This window comes from Ceratotherium simum, chromosome 4 (assembly GCF_057802395.1).
Source record: "Ceratotherium simum simum isolate JZ-2026a chromosome 4, ASM5780239v1, whole genome shotgun sequence".
Lineage (NCBI taxonomy): Eukaryota > Metazoa > Chordata > Mammalia > Perissodactyla > Rhinocerotidae > Ceratotherium > Ceratotherium simum.
Genome location: NC_141903.1, coordinates 7361210 through 7376429, shown reverse-complemented (window position 1 = coordinate 7376429; position 15220 = coordinate 7361210). Strand labels below are relative to the sequence as shown.

At 37.8% G+C, this 15220-nt stretch overlaps 1 protein-coding gene across 2 annotated transcripts in view; it reads left to right on the top strand.

Moving 5' to 3' along the window:
- CREBRF (CREB3 regulatory factor) overlaps nucleotides 1–15220 on the top strand; it is a 55185-nt gene that overhangs the window by 29731 nt on the left and 10234 nt on the right. For both annotated transcript variants that reach the window (XM_014786099.2, XM_087429408.1), the window contains exons 5-8: nucleotides 308–502; nucleotides 2013–2202; nucleotides 3451–3524; nucleotides 11560–11682. In XM_014786099.2, coding sequence (XP_014641585.1) covers nucleotides 308–502; nucleotides 2013–2202; nucleotides 3451–3524; nucleotides 11560–11682 — 582 coding nt within the window. The remainder of the gene's footprint in view (nucleotides 1–307; nucleotides 503–2012; nucleotides 2203–3450; nucleotides 3525–11559; nucleotides 11683–15220) is intronic.

Here is a 15220-nt window from a genome sequence, read left to right as displayed (position 1 = left end):
TCAATCCTATGTGAAGACACACAAAAAAGTGTCTATACTAACTTATAAAAACCAAAGAGAAACCCAAGGAAGATAAACAGTGTAGTTATCTATGTTTATTAATCTCTGAATATTTGATAAGTTCGAGATTTCCATATTAAAAGTTATTTTATAGACCTGGTTTATTATCTTTGACATGCCAATGATGTTTCCAGATGAAAGGAAATGTATCAGGTGACAAATAGAAGGAATCTTTTTGTTCTGATTGGTTTGTAGAAATTTATGAAACTTAAAAAATTGGGGGTGGGGGGCTTTCTTTTTTTTTAAGGCTATGAAAATGATTCCGTGGAAGACTTGAAGGAGATGACTTCAATATCCTCTCGGAAGAGAGGGAAAAGAAGGTACTTCTGGGAGTATAGTGAACAACTCACGCCATCACAGCAAGAGAGGATGCTCAGGCCGTCTGAATGGAACCGAGACACCTTGCCAAGTAATATGTATCAGAAAAATGGCTTACATCATGGTAAGAGGGGATTGCTGTCAAATATTTCATGTCACTTTAAATAGAGATACTAAACCATAATGCTTACTCAGTGTACCTACGTATTCAACCCTTTCTAGCAAACTGGAGAGAGGAATAGTAGAGCTGCGTATTTGCTATGACTACCAATACACTCACAAATAAATAGCTTTTACCGGTATTGAAAGCCATCACCTAAACAGGGAGGAAGGCTGTGTAAAAATGATTTCTAGTCACTTCTTATTCTACTTATCCTACTCAGGAAATGACCAGGAGACTGCTGAGTCCTGACCTGTCATAGTTGCTATAAACCAGAAGGGTTGGGGAGCAACAGAATGGGCTCCAACATCCCTGTCTTCCCTGCTCATCCAGTCTCCAGGCTGTAATGTAAATGAGGAGATTGGTATCAAAACAATGGTGGGAAGACAAGAGAAGGGGAAGGAAAAGAAAGGAAGAATAGTTGTGGAGCGAAAGGAATGGAGAGAGAAGAGTTGAATAGTAGGAGTCAGGAGAAGCTTATAATCTTAGGAAGGCCAAATTTTGAATTGTGAACCTAGAAAGATATAGTTAAGTAGAATGTCTTCTGCATAAATGTTATTTCTGCATTAATCCAAAGTCTTTACCAAAAGAGGAGAGGGCACTAGTAAGTTTGGTGCTCAGTAAATAGTTTAGTAATCACTCATACTACAGATTTAAGTTGCTAAGCATTTTTGACACAGGAATTGTATCAGAAGTGTATTTGTGCCTCATTTTCCCTTTCCATTGGCACTCAGGTCTGTACTCCACTGTCTTTCAGTGAATAAAGACCTAATTTTTGCCTTCAGATCAGTTTTCTACCAGAAAGGAAAAGACAGGTCCAGTAAGTAGTTGCAGGCAGCATGTGGTGAATACTAGGAAAGTTGTTTGGTGTATTGTAGTTGAGAGGACAGAGCCATCTGTCTTGCCTGCAGTGATAAGGCAAGACCCTTTGAGTCTTCCATAATGCTGTTTTTCAAACTAACCAAAGAAGAGCTTTCAAAAAAAGCAATCCTTATTTGATGGACTTTTGAATTCACTGCGAGAATATATACATCTGACAAATATTCAGTCATAGCATCAAAACATCTGGGTTTGGGTAAAATCTCCAGATTCTTTTCTGACTGTATATTATACCCTGGCCCTGATTTTTGTGTGCAGGTGAACTTGCACTCCAGTCCTGAGTTTTGAGATGCTTATACTGCCATGCAGATAATTAAGAATCTGTCATGCTGGGGCTGGAAACCTAAGGTTGAGAAAGACTTGTAACAGGCTGGAGTGTGCCATATTACCCCCATTTCTTGCAGACACAAGGTGGGGAGGAGAGGAGGCTGGCCCTTCCAGCTTAGGTGGTCAGCATGCTGAGATGTCTGAAACATGCCAAGACTTCTGAAGAAGAAAAGGGGCGGGGGGAAGTGGGTTTAAAATATGGCTGTAGAAAATGTATCTCTTGTTAAATAAAATGATCTAACTTAAACTTCTTTTAAACCATCTATAGGAAAATATGCAGTAAAGAAGTCACGGAGAACTGATGTAGAAGACCTGACTCCAAATCCTAAAAAACTACTTCAGATAGGCAATGAACTACGGAAACTGAATAAGGTGATTAGTGATCTGACTCCAGTCAGTGAGCTTCCCTTAACAGCCCGGCCAAGGTCAAGGAAAGAAAAAAATAAGCTGGCTTCCAGGTAAATGCTAATCGTGTTCGCTCATGTGAATAAAGTCTAGGAGGTGAGGTTAGACTTTCAGTGAGCTTTTATAGAAGAGATGATCCTCAACCATTTATTCACAAATATACTTTTCTCTTATAAATACTACAATGAGAGTATCGTGATTTTTTTCTTTGAAAGTAAAAGATGTTATTTATGTTTCATGGAAAAAGTTTTTAAAGGGAAGAGGTGAATGGACTCAAGTGCATTATATTATCGTATAACAATGAAAAAACTTACCATAACTTTATTTTTTGTTTTGTAGTAAGTCAGGTTTTTTTTTTTTGAGGTATAATTTACTTCTGGTAAGCTTCATCCCTTTTAATGTACACTTTTCTGAGTTTTGACAAACATATCCAATCATGTAACTACCACCACAATCAGGATATTGAATGTTTTCTTCACCTTAAAAAATTTCCTCATGCCTCTTTGTAAAAGTAAACCCCTTCTCCCACCCCTAACCTCTCACTGCCACCGATCTGTTTTCTGTCCCTATAGTTTTGCCTTTTCTAGAATGTCGTATAAATGGAATCATACTATAATGTAGCCTGTTGAGTCTGGCTTCTTTGACTTAACATGATGCATTTGAGAGTCATCCATGTTGTTGCGTGGAGTAATAGTTTGTTCCTTTTTATTGCTGAGTAGTAGTCTTTTGTAGGGATATACTACAGTTTATCCATTCACCAGTTGAAGGACATTTGGGTTGTTTCCAGTTTTTGGCAATTATGAATAAAGCCACCACAAACATTCACTTATAGGTGTTTGTGTGAACATTAAGTTTTCATTTCTCTTGGGTAAATACCTGAGAGTGTATGTTTAACTTTATAAGAAACTGCTAAAGTAGCTATTTCCAAAGTAATGAAGTAAATTTAAAAAATATTTACTATTTTCCAAAGTAGCTGTGTGTACTATTTTACGTCCCCATCAGCAACAAATGAGAGTTCCTCTTAACTTCACATTCTCTACAACACTTGGTATTGTCAATTTTTGTTTGTTTATTTGGGTGTATTGGTCATAGCTTCATTTTTGAATGTGTACTAAAATTTTTAAAAATCAGTTTGGATAAAAGGTTATATTGTGTGTTTTTGGTTACCAAGTTCCTTGATATAAACATCAGTAGACAGTGATTTTTGGTTGCTATTAGAAAATGTTTGACAGCAGCAAAAAGAAGTATATTCTGAATGTTCACTTAAAAAAAAGTGAACTAATTGCTTCTTCCTTTCACAGGGCTTGTCGGTTAAAGAAAAAAGCCCAGTATGAAGCTAATAAAGTGAAATTATGGGGCCTCAACACAGAATATGGTAAACCTAAACTTTTAAGAATTTGATTAACTTCCTTTTACTTTGCTGACCACTTTCTTTTTCTTTGGTTTTGTTATTTGCTTTCCCTGTATTCTGCCCAGTTTTAGTCCAGCCTTCTTTTTGTTCCTCCATTCAGTAAGCTACATACTCACTTTTATTCATTCATGTCCTCCTTTTAGTGTTGAGTGTCTGTATCTGTGGCTACCAAAGCCAAATCTCATCTCTACCCGAAAGAGCTCATCCACTTGTAACCACAGTCATCTCTTCCTTCCATTTTATAATTGTGTTGCTGGGTTGGCCAATTTTGTTGACTAATGTTTATTTTAACCTTTGAGTGGATAGTTTAGGTTTGTGCTTTACAAATTTGATTGCTCATTAAAATCTTCTGTGTACACGTTAAAATAAAGATTCCTAGGCTTCTCCCCAGATCCCCTGAATTGGAGTCTGTGCAAGTAGAACCCAGGAATTCATATTTTTACCACTTCCCAGATTATTCTTATGCAGCCGTCCTAGCACATATTTGGGAATTATTGGTTTAGATGAATGCTTCCCAATCTTTCACATCATGGCACATGAAGAAAAGGATCATCTCTAAGGCATCCCGGAATATAGCAGAGTAGGCTGCTCATGGGAGGAGTCCCCTATGGGCTGAGACTATCATTATCTCGCACACCTAGAATCCTTTTACAGCACACTAGAGAGTTGGAAAGCTCGGGTTTTGATCTTTTGTCATAAGAACCACCCCTCCTTTCCCCATTGCTCTGTTACTGTTCCTTAAACCTGGTATCATAAGAGTTTGTATGTTCCTTTGCCTCTAAAATTGTCCTCTTCACTGTGTAGCTCTTGGGCTAAGTGGTATCTGAAAATGGAGCAGTGGCAAAAAGGATGAATTATTATTTGTTTCTAGAGGTTTTCTTAAGTCCAGCATGATGTCTGGCACATAGGTGCTCAATAAACTTTGTGAGGTTTTTCTTAATCCTTTATCTTGATTATCTTGTTTCCATTTGTGAGGGCAGAAAGAGGATTTCCAACTGTGAAGTTTACAACTTGTGAAATGAACTGATGGTTTTATTTATTAATGGCCACTCAGGAACTCTAATCAAGGTAAATGAATTAGGTAAAATGATAGTTGGTTTGCTAGAATGGAAATTTATCCATTTTCCTATTATTCTTTCTTGCTGTTGAAGCATTTTTGACCTTGAGCTCTGTGGGGGTGTGTGTGTATATATATATATATATATATATATACGTGTATATATATATATATATATATAATGATTGCAACGTTATAGGCATTCATATTTCATTTTAGAACCCTGCTGACTCACCCTGCAGGGAGATGTGGTGGGCCACTGGGAGCCTTCTGGGTCTATGTTTCTTTGGACACATGTCAGCATTTATCTGTGTGTTTTTCAGTTAATGTATTTATCCATAATTATGTACATCTGTGTGGTTATATATTTTTGCATTTGTATATATGCACATGCACGCCCACAAGCATATGCTTTCTGTCTGTGATGTAAATATATTCTGGAGTGGAGAACAATTGAGAAGTTGGCAAGGGCCGGGAGTATGTGTGATTCTGAATGTGTTGTTCTATCTCAAATTGAGTTTTGATAACTGCCTGAAATTTTTCTTGTTTCCAAAGCTAACTTAAAGCCTCTGATATTTTCATGCAGGAAAAGGCTTGTCCTTACAAGGTAGCGTTTTCTTCTCAGTTAGGCGGCATGGAGGAGGAGGATCTTCTCATTCATTTATTTCTCCTCCACTTCTTTTTTGCTAGTGTCTCTTCTCCAGTCTCTGGGAGAGAGAGCCTCAACTATTGGTTTAGAAGGCATCTCAGAACCAATGAGATGCCCTTGTGTAGTTTGCCACATGTAGTTTGAAAATTCTTCCCAGAGTTTCTGGTACATCTTGAAAGGGTATGGTGCCCTTGATTCCTCTAAATATCTGGGAGTCACTCTGTTACTGCTTTGTGGAACACTTATTATCCATTACCTATCTGTTAACCCAGTGGTTTCTAGAATTTGTGATTCACAAATCAGTGACATTTGAAAAAAATTTTGGGACTTGGGAACCATAGGCTTGCCAACTTTATGTTTTGCCAGGTGAGGACATTAAAAAGAACATCATCTGTAATTACTGTAATTTCATACAAGGAAGGATATTTTAGCATTAAAAAATTGAGACAGACATAATCTCATAATAGAATAAAATTAGCTTTATTAAAAATTTACTCTATTGTCCTTATCCTTTTTAATTTGTCACAAACTAGTACTGTTTCAAGGACCAGCTTCAGGGACCTAGTACTCTACTACTCATCCCATTTGGTCCCACCAAACCTTCTCCTTCTATTGATTCCTTCTACCAAAGCTCACAAGAAGCTGCTCTGTGACTCACATGTAGATTTGTTGACTCAGAATGGGAAATAGAACTGTTGAGAGGACTGGACCTTCACTGACTGACGTATTTTGTCCCTAAGCAAGCTATATGGGAAAATTAAAATTGGAAGAATTGTGAATGAACGCAGAATCACAGCAGGAGGGGTCAGTTTGTAGATTTAATGTTTGGCCTCAATTTCTGAGTGTCAGATGCCTCCGTTTCCCAATCCAGAAGTTTTTGGTAGTGTAGCAGCCCTTCGCCTCTACCCTCCCTACACCCAGTGTGCTGGGATGGACACTACCCAGGTTTGAGAAGAGCTATTCTGCTCTGTTTTAATTTTGATTTTATAGTGTTATTATTTTTTTTCTTTTTTAAAGTGACCTTATTTACTTGTTGAGGATAGGGGAACCTCATTGTTTCTCATAAGTCCAGCCTGCATATAAATGTCCTGATAATCACGCACCGCATAAGGTTTTGGTCAATGATGGACTGCATATATGACAGTGGTCCCATAAGATTATAATGGAGCTGAAAAATTCCTATTACAGCATCGTAGCCATCGTAATGGTCATAACACAAGGCATTACTCACATGTTTGTGTTGATGCTGGTGTAAACAAACCTACTGTGCTGCCAGTCATATAAAAGTATAGCACATACAATTATATGTACAGTACACAATCTTTATAATGATAATGAATGACTGTTACTGGTTTATGTATTTACTATACTATACTTTATCATTATTTTACAGTGTATTCTTTCTACTTATATAAAAAAAGTTTACTGTAAAGCAGTATACCATGTTATGCTGGCGGCAGCCTCATACATTTTGTGTTTACCCTGTGTCTTGACTGCATCATTTTCTCTTGTGCTTGATTTAATCTCATGTTGTTTTGTCCGTCGTGGCCCCTAAGCGTACAAAATCCACTGCTAATGTTGGCAGTAAGAGCCCACGTTGAGTGATTGACCTGGAAATGAAATTAAAAGTGATTAAGGACTACGAAGGTGGAAAATCAGTTATGGTTATTGCTCGCCAGTCAGGCGTGTGCCAAGCCACCATAGCTACAATCTTGAAGAAGAAAAACAAAGTGACGGAAGCTGTTAAAGGATCTGCTTCATTGAAGGCAACGAGACTAACATAAATTTGAGAAGGGCCTATATCAGACATGGAAAGACTTCTAAGGACCTAGATTGAAGACCAGACGCAGAAGTGTATCCCTCTCAGCACTATGACAATCATGGCCAAAGCAAAAGTTTGTTTGCAGTGTTGAAAGAAAAGACTAGACCCAACTACAATGTTGAATTTACTGCTAGCTCTGGGTAGTTTAAATGATTCAAGAATCGTTATTCATTATATAATGTGAAAGTGAGTGGTGAGTCTGCAAGTGCTGATGTGGAAGCAGCTGAAGACTTTTTGGAAACTCTAGATAAACTCTGATCGTGGAGGAAAATTACTTGCTAGAGCAAATATTCAGTATGAATGAAACCTCTCTATTCTGGAAACGGATGCCTGGAAGAAATTTCATCTGTAAAGAGGTCAAGTCAGTGCCAGGTTCAAAGCTTTTGAGGGCAGGATAACAGTCTTGCTTGGAAGCAGTGTCGCGGGCTACAAATTGAAACCCTTTGTGATCTGGCACAGTGAGGACCCCAGGGCCTTCAAGCATGTCAGTAAGCACACCGCCAGTGTACTACAGGAGCAATAAGAAGTCATGGATGACCCAGCTCCTCTTCCAAGACGCCTTCCTGAATTGCTATGCCAGTGAAATGGAGAAATACTGTTTGGAGAATGACATACCTTTCAAGATTTTGCTTATCGTTGGTTACGCTCCCGGATATCTTCTTTTTGTTGATGATCTTCATCTCAACATCAAAGCAGTGTTTCTCCATCCAAACACCACCTCTTTGATCCAACCAATGGATCAAGGAGTTACAGCAGCTTTTAAGGCCTACTACCTGATGAGGACCTCTGCCCAGGCTATTGCTTCCACTGAGGAAGATACTGATGCAATTCTGGAGGGATTACAGCATCTGTGCTGCATCAAGAACTTTGCTTGGGCTTGGGGTGATGTCACCAAGGAATGTATGAATGGCATCTGGAAGAAGATACTCAAGAGGTTTGTCCATGACTTCAGAGGATTTGCCAAGGATGAGGAGGTTGCAGAAATCAACAAGGCTGTGGTTGAGATGGCAAACAGCTTTAACCTGGGTGTGGAAGAGGATGACATTGAGGAGCTTCTAGAGGTGGTTCCTGAGGAGTGGACTAATAAGGAGCTGTTGCAACTGGAATAGGAATGTGTAGTTGAAGAAGAGACAAGAGAAAAGGAAACTGCAGGAGAAGGAAGTGAAGAAGAGCCTCCAGGGAAATTCACAGTGAAACGTTCAGCAGAAGCTTTTGCAGACCTCCACAACCTCCTTAAAAAGTTTGAAAACGTGAACCCGAACACCAATAATAGGAATGTTCATGGTGCATTATCTGCTTACAAGCAAATCTATGATGAAAAAAATAAACTGAGCAAACCACCATGGACATACTTCTGAAAAGAGTGACACCTCGTCAAGAAGAGCCTCAGGTAGGTCCTTCAGGAGGTATTCCAGAAGGAGGCATTGTTATCATAGGAGATAACAGCTCCATGCCTGTTATCGCCCCTGAAGACCTTCCACTGGGACAAGATGTGGAGGTAGAAGATAATTGAGGATTCTGATGTGTTTGTGTCTTAGTTTTTTAACAAAAAGTTTAAAAAAAAATTGAGTAGAAAACTTATAGAATAAGGATATAAAGAAAGAAAATATTTTTGTACAGCTATGCAATGTGTGTTTTAAGCTAAGTGTTATTACAAAACAGTCAAAAAGTTAAATTTAAAAGTTTATAAAGTAAAAAAGTTACAATAAGCTAAGGTGAATTTATTGAAAAAAATTTTTTAAAAATAAATTTAGTGTAGCCTAAATGTATAGTGCTTATAAAGTTTACAGTAGTATACAGTAATGTCCTAGGCCTTCACATTCACTCACCACTCACTCACTGACTCACCTTTCAACTTTCAGTCCTGCAAGCTCCATTCATGGTAAGTGCCCTATACAGGTGTACCACTTTTTATCTTTTATACTGTATTTTTACTGTAACTTTTCTATGTTTAGATATACAAATACTTCCATTGTGTTACAATTGCCTACAGTATTCAGTATAGTAACATGCTGTACAGGTTTGTAGCCTAGAAGCAATAGGCTATACCATATAGCCTAGGTGTGTGTTAGGCTACACCATGTAGGTTTGTGTAAGTACACTCTGTGATGTTTGCATAACAAAGAAATTGCCTGATAACACATTTCTCAGAACGTATCCCCATTGTTAAGTGATGCATGACTGTATTTGAGTAAATGGTGTTCTCTCTCAGTTATTCATCGAGAAGAAGCATAAATTTCTTGTTTTATGTGATTTAGGGGTCAGCTGTGCTTTTCTTATTTAGTGACATATTTTACATATATTGTCCCTGTGTGTAGTTTTAAACTGTGCTCCCCGCCCCCCAGTTATTTCTCACTTCCCTCTTCACCATCAGTTTAGATTGGTCTCTTCTCAGTCTTACTAGATGAGGGATAACAAATCACTGATTTCAGAGCAGTCTCCGAAGAGATAGAGATTTATTTCAGACCATGGGAATCCTGTGTGTTGAAATTGGAAATGTGTTTTTCCTTAACTATATGGAGAAATAATTGAAGTACAGTAACTCTACATATTTAAAGAGTATAGTTTGATTAGTTTGGACACACTGTATATACATGTGAAACCAATCAAGATAATGAGCATTTCGATCACCTCTAAAAGTTTCTTAGTGCCCCTTTGTAAGCCATCCCTGTCTTCACTCCTATCCCTGGGTAGCCACGATCTGCTTTCTGTCACTATAGATTAGTTTGCAGTTTCTAAAATTTTTTATTAATAGAATCCTACAATATGTTCTCCTTTTTTGGCTGGCTACTTTCACTCAGCTTAATTACTTAAAAATTCCTCCATGTTGTTACCTGTATCAATAATTAGATCCTTTTCATTGCTGAGTAGTATTCCGCTGTATTGGATATACTACAGTTTGTTTATCTCTTCACTTATTGATGGATACTTGGGTTGTTTCTAGCTTCTACTATAACACAGATGCTATGAATAGTCCTGTAGAAGTGTTTGGGTGGACTTATGTTTTAATTTCTCTTCATTAAATACCTAGGAGTGGATTGGCTGGATCATGGGATAGGTGTATATTTAACTTTATAAGAAACTGCCAAACTGTTTTCCCAAGTGGCTGTACCATTTTACATTCTCAAAAACAGTGTAGGAGGTTTCTAGTTGGTCCATATCCTTGCTAACACTTGGTAGGGTCAATCTTCTTAATTTTAACCAACCTAATAGGTGTGTGGCAATATCTCATTGTGGTCTTTTTTTTTTTTTTGTGAGGATGATCAGCCCTGAGCCAATCCTCCTCTTTTTTGCTGAGGAAGACTGGCCCTGGGCTGACATCCGTGCTCATCTTCCTCTACTTTTTTTACATGGGATGCTGCCACAGCATGGCCTGACAGGCGGTGCCTCAGTGCGCGCCCGGGATCCGAACCGGGGCTGCCAGCAGCGGAGCGCGCGCACTTAACCACTGCACCACAGGGCCGGCCCCTCATTGTGGTCTTAATTTGTTTCTTTGATTAATGACATTGAACATCTTTACTGTGCTTATTGGCTGTTCATCTGTTTTTTGTGTGTGAAGTGTCCAGATATTTTACAATTTAAAAAATTTATCTTCTAAAAATTCTATATTTATTCTAAATACAAGTTCTTTGTCTGATCTATGTATTGGAAATATTTTATCCTAGTCTTTGGTTTGCCTTTTTGTTTTCTCATTGACATCTTTCAAAGAGGAAAAATTTTTGATGAAATCCAATTTGTCAATTTTTCCTTCTATAGTTCATATTTTTTGTGTTCTAAGCAACTTTGCCAACTCCAAAATTGTGAATATTTTCTTATGTGTTTTCCCCTAGAATTCATATAGTTTAGGTTTTACATTTAGATTTATGATCCATTTTAGGTTAATTTTTATATATGGTGTCAGATAAGATTTGATGTTAATTTTTTTCCATATGAATATTTAGTTGATCAAGCACCAATCATTGACAAAACTTTCCTTTCCCCATTGAATTGTTTTTGTGTCTTTGTCAAATCAATTGACCCTATATGTACTTCTATTATTTCCCTCCTTCTATTTACTTTTGGTTAATTTTGCTCCTCCTTTTTAAGCTTCATAAGATGGGGAAATTTGTTTTTAAAGCTTTGCCTTTGAAGGACTTGAAGGATTTCATTTGATTTATTTAATAAACATTTACTAAGATCCTGTGATTCGATATACCAGGCACTATCATAGGTCTTAAAGCTATGAAGACAAGTAAGGCAAGTTGCTTACAGGATAGTGGACATTGATACATGTCTGCAATGTGTTATCAAAAGTGGAACATCATTTGAAATTAGTCTCTTTGGATAAGAAAGCTTATAACCATCACTGCTTAATGTTTTCTTACACATTGTCTATTTTTAATTGAATATCTGTTCAATATTAATATTCATAACTAAAAGCAAATTCTTCCCTGTTAGTGATGTGTTCCAAGTGTCTTGTTCTGTCTTACAGATAATTTATTGTTTGTAATCAATTCCATCAAGCAAGAGATTGTAAACCGAGTACAGAATCCAAGAGAGGAGAGAGGACCCAACATGGGGCAGAAGCTTGAAATCCTCATCAAAGATACTCTTGGTAAGAAGAATACTGGATAAATTAATAACAAATAATAACATGCAGTGTGAGATATATGATTCAAGGGGAAATTAAAAATTCTTTTAAGGAAAAACTCAAGTGCTCTCATTGTCGTTAGTCTCCTTTACAAGTAGTTTTGTCTTTTGAGATTGAACATTCATAAACATGTACTGCTGGTTACTACAGTTTGTTATTTAGACCAGTTATTTAGACCATCACTGAACTATTTTAACACTTAGGAAAGATAAACTTCTAGAAACTTGAACCTTCTATGTGGAAAATAAAGATCCCTGAACTGTCAAGCCTGCAGTTTATCCTTTAGTGGAGGTTCTTACCTGTTTGTTTTATTCAGTAATACATTTCACAGGATTCTAACAAACTTAATTATCTAGTTTTCCGTCCCTGAACAGAAGACACAACTTGGAGAGGAACAGTGAGGAAGGCATCCAGAAGTCAGGCAGAGTGATATCTGACAGAGAAGGCAGAGATAGCTAATGTAGACGTAGATATGAGAACTCTAGAGGCCTAGCAGCTTAGCTGCCATATGAGCAAATCACCTTACACATTAGTAGCATCTCTGCGGGCGTTACAGCATAATGCAATTCATGAAAACCCTGAAACATCATAAAATTGGTTCAGCTATATTATGTATTCTTTGTTTAACAGTATTTATTCTAGGAGTCTCTTTTTTTTTTTTTTTTTTTAAACAAATCATCCTCTTATAATTTTATTTATTTATTTTTTTTCCCCCAAAGCCCCAGTAGATAGCTGTATGTCATAGCTGCACATCCTTCTAGTAGCTGTATGTGGGACGCGGCCTCAGCATGGCCAGAGAAGCGGTGCGTTGGTGCACGCCCAGGGTCCGAACCCAGGCCGCCAGCAGCTGAGCACGCGCACTTAACCGCTAAGCCACGGGGCCAGCCCTAGGAGTCTCTTAAAAACTGGTTCTTACATAGTCATTGTGTAGAGTGGTAAACTTCAGTTACCTGAGAATTTTCTTCCAGTTAATTTTCCACAGGATGCTGATTGTGTATTGAATCAGGTCACTTAAAAGAATTAGAGCTTATTTTTCAATCATTGATTAGTTACTTACCTGAATTTTATAGTGACAAACACTATAATTTGTTTTATTTTTTTTACTTGTAAATATCTTGGAATTTTTTTACATTTCTCTTAAGACAGTTTTTCTGACTTGCAGTTACTATAAATTCATTCATTCCACAGATTTTTTTCAGTATGTGCTATGTGCCAGGTATTGGGGGTTACAAGGATGAATAACAGAGACTTGGTCGCTATCCTTATGAAGCTTGTAGTCTAAAAATAGAAGACAGAGCAGGCCGGCCCCATGGCTTAGCGGTTAAGTGCCTGCGCTTGGCTACTGGCGGCCCAGGGTTCGGATCCTAGGCACACACCGACGCACCGCTTGTCCGGCCATGCTGAGGTGGCGTCCCACATACAGCAACTAGAAGGATGTGCAACTATGAGATACAACTATATACTAGGGCTTTGGGGAGAAAAAGGGAAAAAAAGGAGGAGGATTGGCAATAGATGTTAGCTTAGGGCCGGTCTTCCTCAGCAAAAAGAGAGGATTGGCATGGATGTTAGTTCAGGGCTGATCTTCCTCCAAAAAAAAAAAAAATATATATATATATATAAAAATAGAAGACAGAGTATAAACAGAAAAACAAAAATAATAACAAATTGTGGTAAATGCTATGAAGAAATCAAGATGCCTAGATGGAGTGGAGTGAGCAAGAATCATTTATTTCTCTTTATACTTCTCATAGTTACTCAAATGATGGCATTTTCTTTAATTAAAAATAAATACTCATTGAATGCTTCCATGCTCTTAGTAAGTTTCTCATGGTCTTCAAAATTGCTTACTAGTTTCTCTTGGCAGCATTGTGTTCATACTGAATGTAAAATACACTAATGTTTTTGAAGGGCAATTTGGAATCATTGGTAACATTAGCTGTGCATATAGATTTTGACCTAGCAATTTCATGAAATTTGACAATTTTCATATTTGAAGGCCAGAGGAGAAGATATTAAACAGAGATCAAGAGCCAGGAAAAAACGATTCCTTAGGTGTGTTAGGAAAGGATAAACAGCTAATATTTATTGAGTACTTGGTGTGATCCAGGACCTGTCTTTTAAGGGTGTTTAGTCATTTGCTTCTGTAATTCCATGAAGGAAGTATTACTATCCTGGTTTTACAAATGAGGAATTGGAAGCACAGCCAGGTATTAAGTAACTTGCTACAAGTCATACAGCCAGTAAGTGGAAGAACTAGGAGTAGAAGTCAGTTCTCCTCGTTCCAGTGCTCACATTGTACCCACATATTGTCACTTAGCCCTTTCATCTGACACTCATCTCTATATAGTTTCTGAACTATATAGTTCACAAGTGGACCACTAATTGCCTCATCCAATACGCTTACTTGAGAATTATTTTTCTTGACATTCTGTGTAGCATTTGATACATTCTGTGAGCATTTATCTTCATTCTTGAAACATTTTCTTTATTTTAAGGCACTTTAGGTTCTGCGTGCCTTGTTTCCTATCTTTTTACTAAAAAATGCTAGTGGTTTCTCTCTGGCTCTAGTGATACCCACTGGTCATGTGCAGAAATTAAGATTATGTTTTCAAAAAACAAAAGCTCGTTTAGCATAGTGGTTAAAATCAAAGTATTTGAAATCAGTTCTAGATCAAGTCCTGGCTCTGCCGCTTACTACATGAGAACCCCAGGAACGTGACTTCACTTCACTCAACCTAATTTTATTCGTCTATAAAATGTGGACAGTTGTGTGAATTAAATGGGAAGAGTGCATATAAAGCACTTAGCACACTGCTGAACACATAAATTCTCAATACTCAATAAGTATTAGCTATTGATGATGCTACCATATTACATCTTAAACATTTGGATTTTTTTTCTTAAAAAAATTTTAGGGGGCCGGCCCCATGGCTTATTGGTTAAGTGCGCGCGCTCCGCTGCTGGCGGCCCGGGTTTGGACCCCGGGCGCGTACTGACTCGCTGCTTCTCCGGCCATGCTGAGGCCGCGTCCCACATACAGCAAGACGTGCAGCTATGACATACAACTATCTACTGGGGCTTTGGGGGAAAAAAATAAATAAATAAAATTAAAAAAATAAATAAAAAATAAAAGCGTATGCTTTAAAAGAAAAAATTTTAGGGGCTGGCCCAGTGGCGCAGTGGTTAAGTGCACGTGCTCTGCTTTGGCGGCCCGGGGTTTGCAGGTTTGGATCCCGGGTGTGCACCAGTGCACCCCTTGTCAAGCCATGCTGTGGCAGCATCCCATATAAAGTAGAGGAAGATGGCCACAGATGTTAGCCCAGGGCCAATCTTCCTTGGCAAAAACAGGAGGATTGGCATGGGATGTTAGCTCAGGGCTGATCTTTCTCAAAAAAAAAAACAACAAACTTTTATTTCCACATTGTTCCTGAAATACATCATTCATATTTTAGCAAATTGAAGATTTTTTCATGACAGAGCCAATTAAAATTAGTTAAATGTG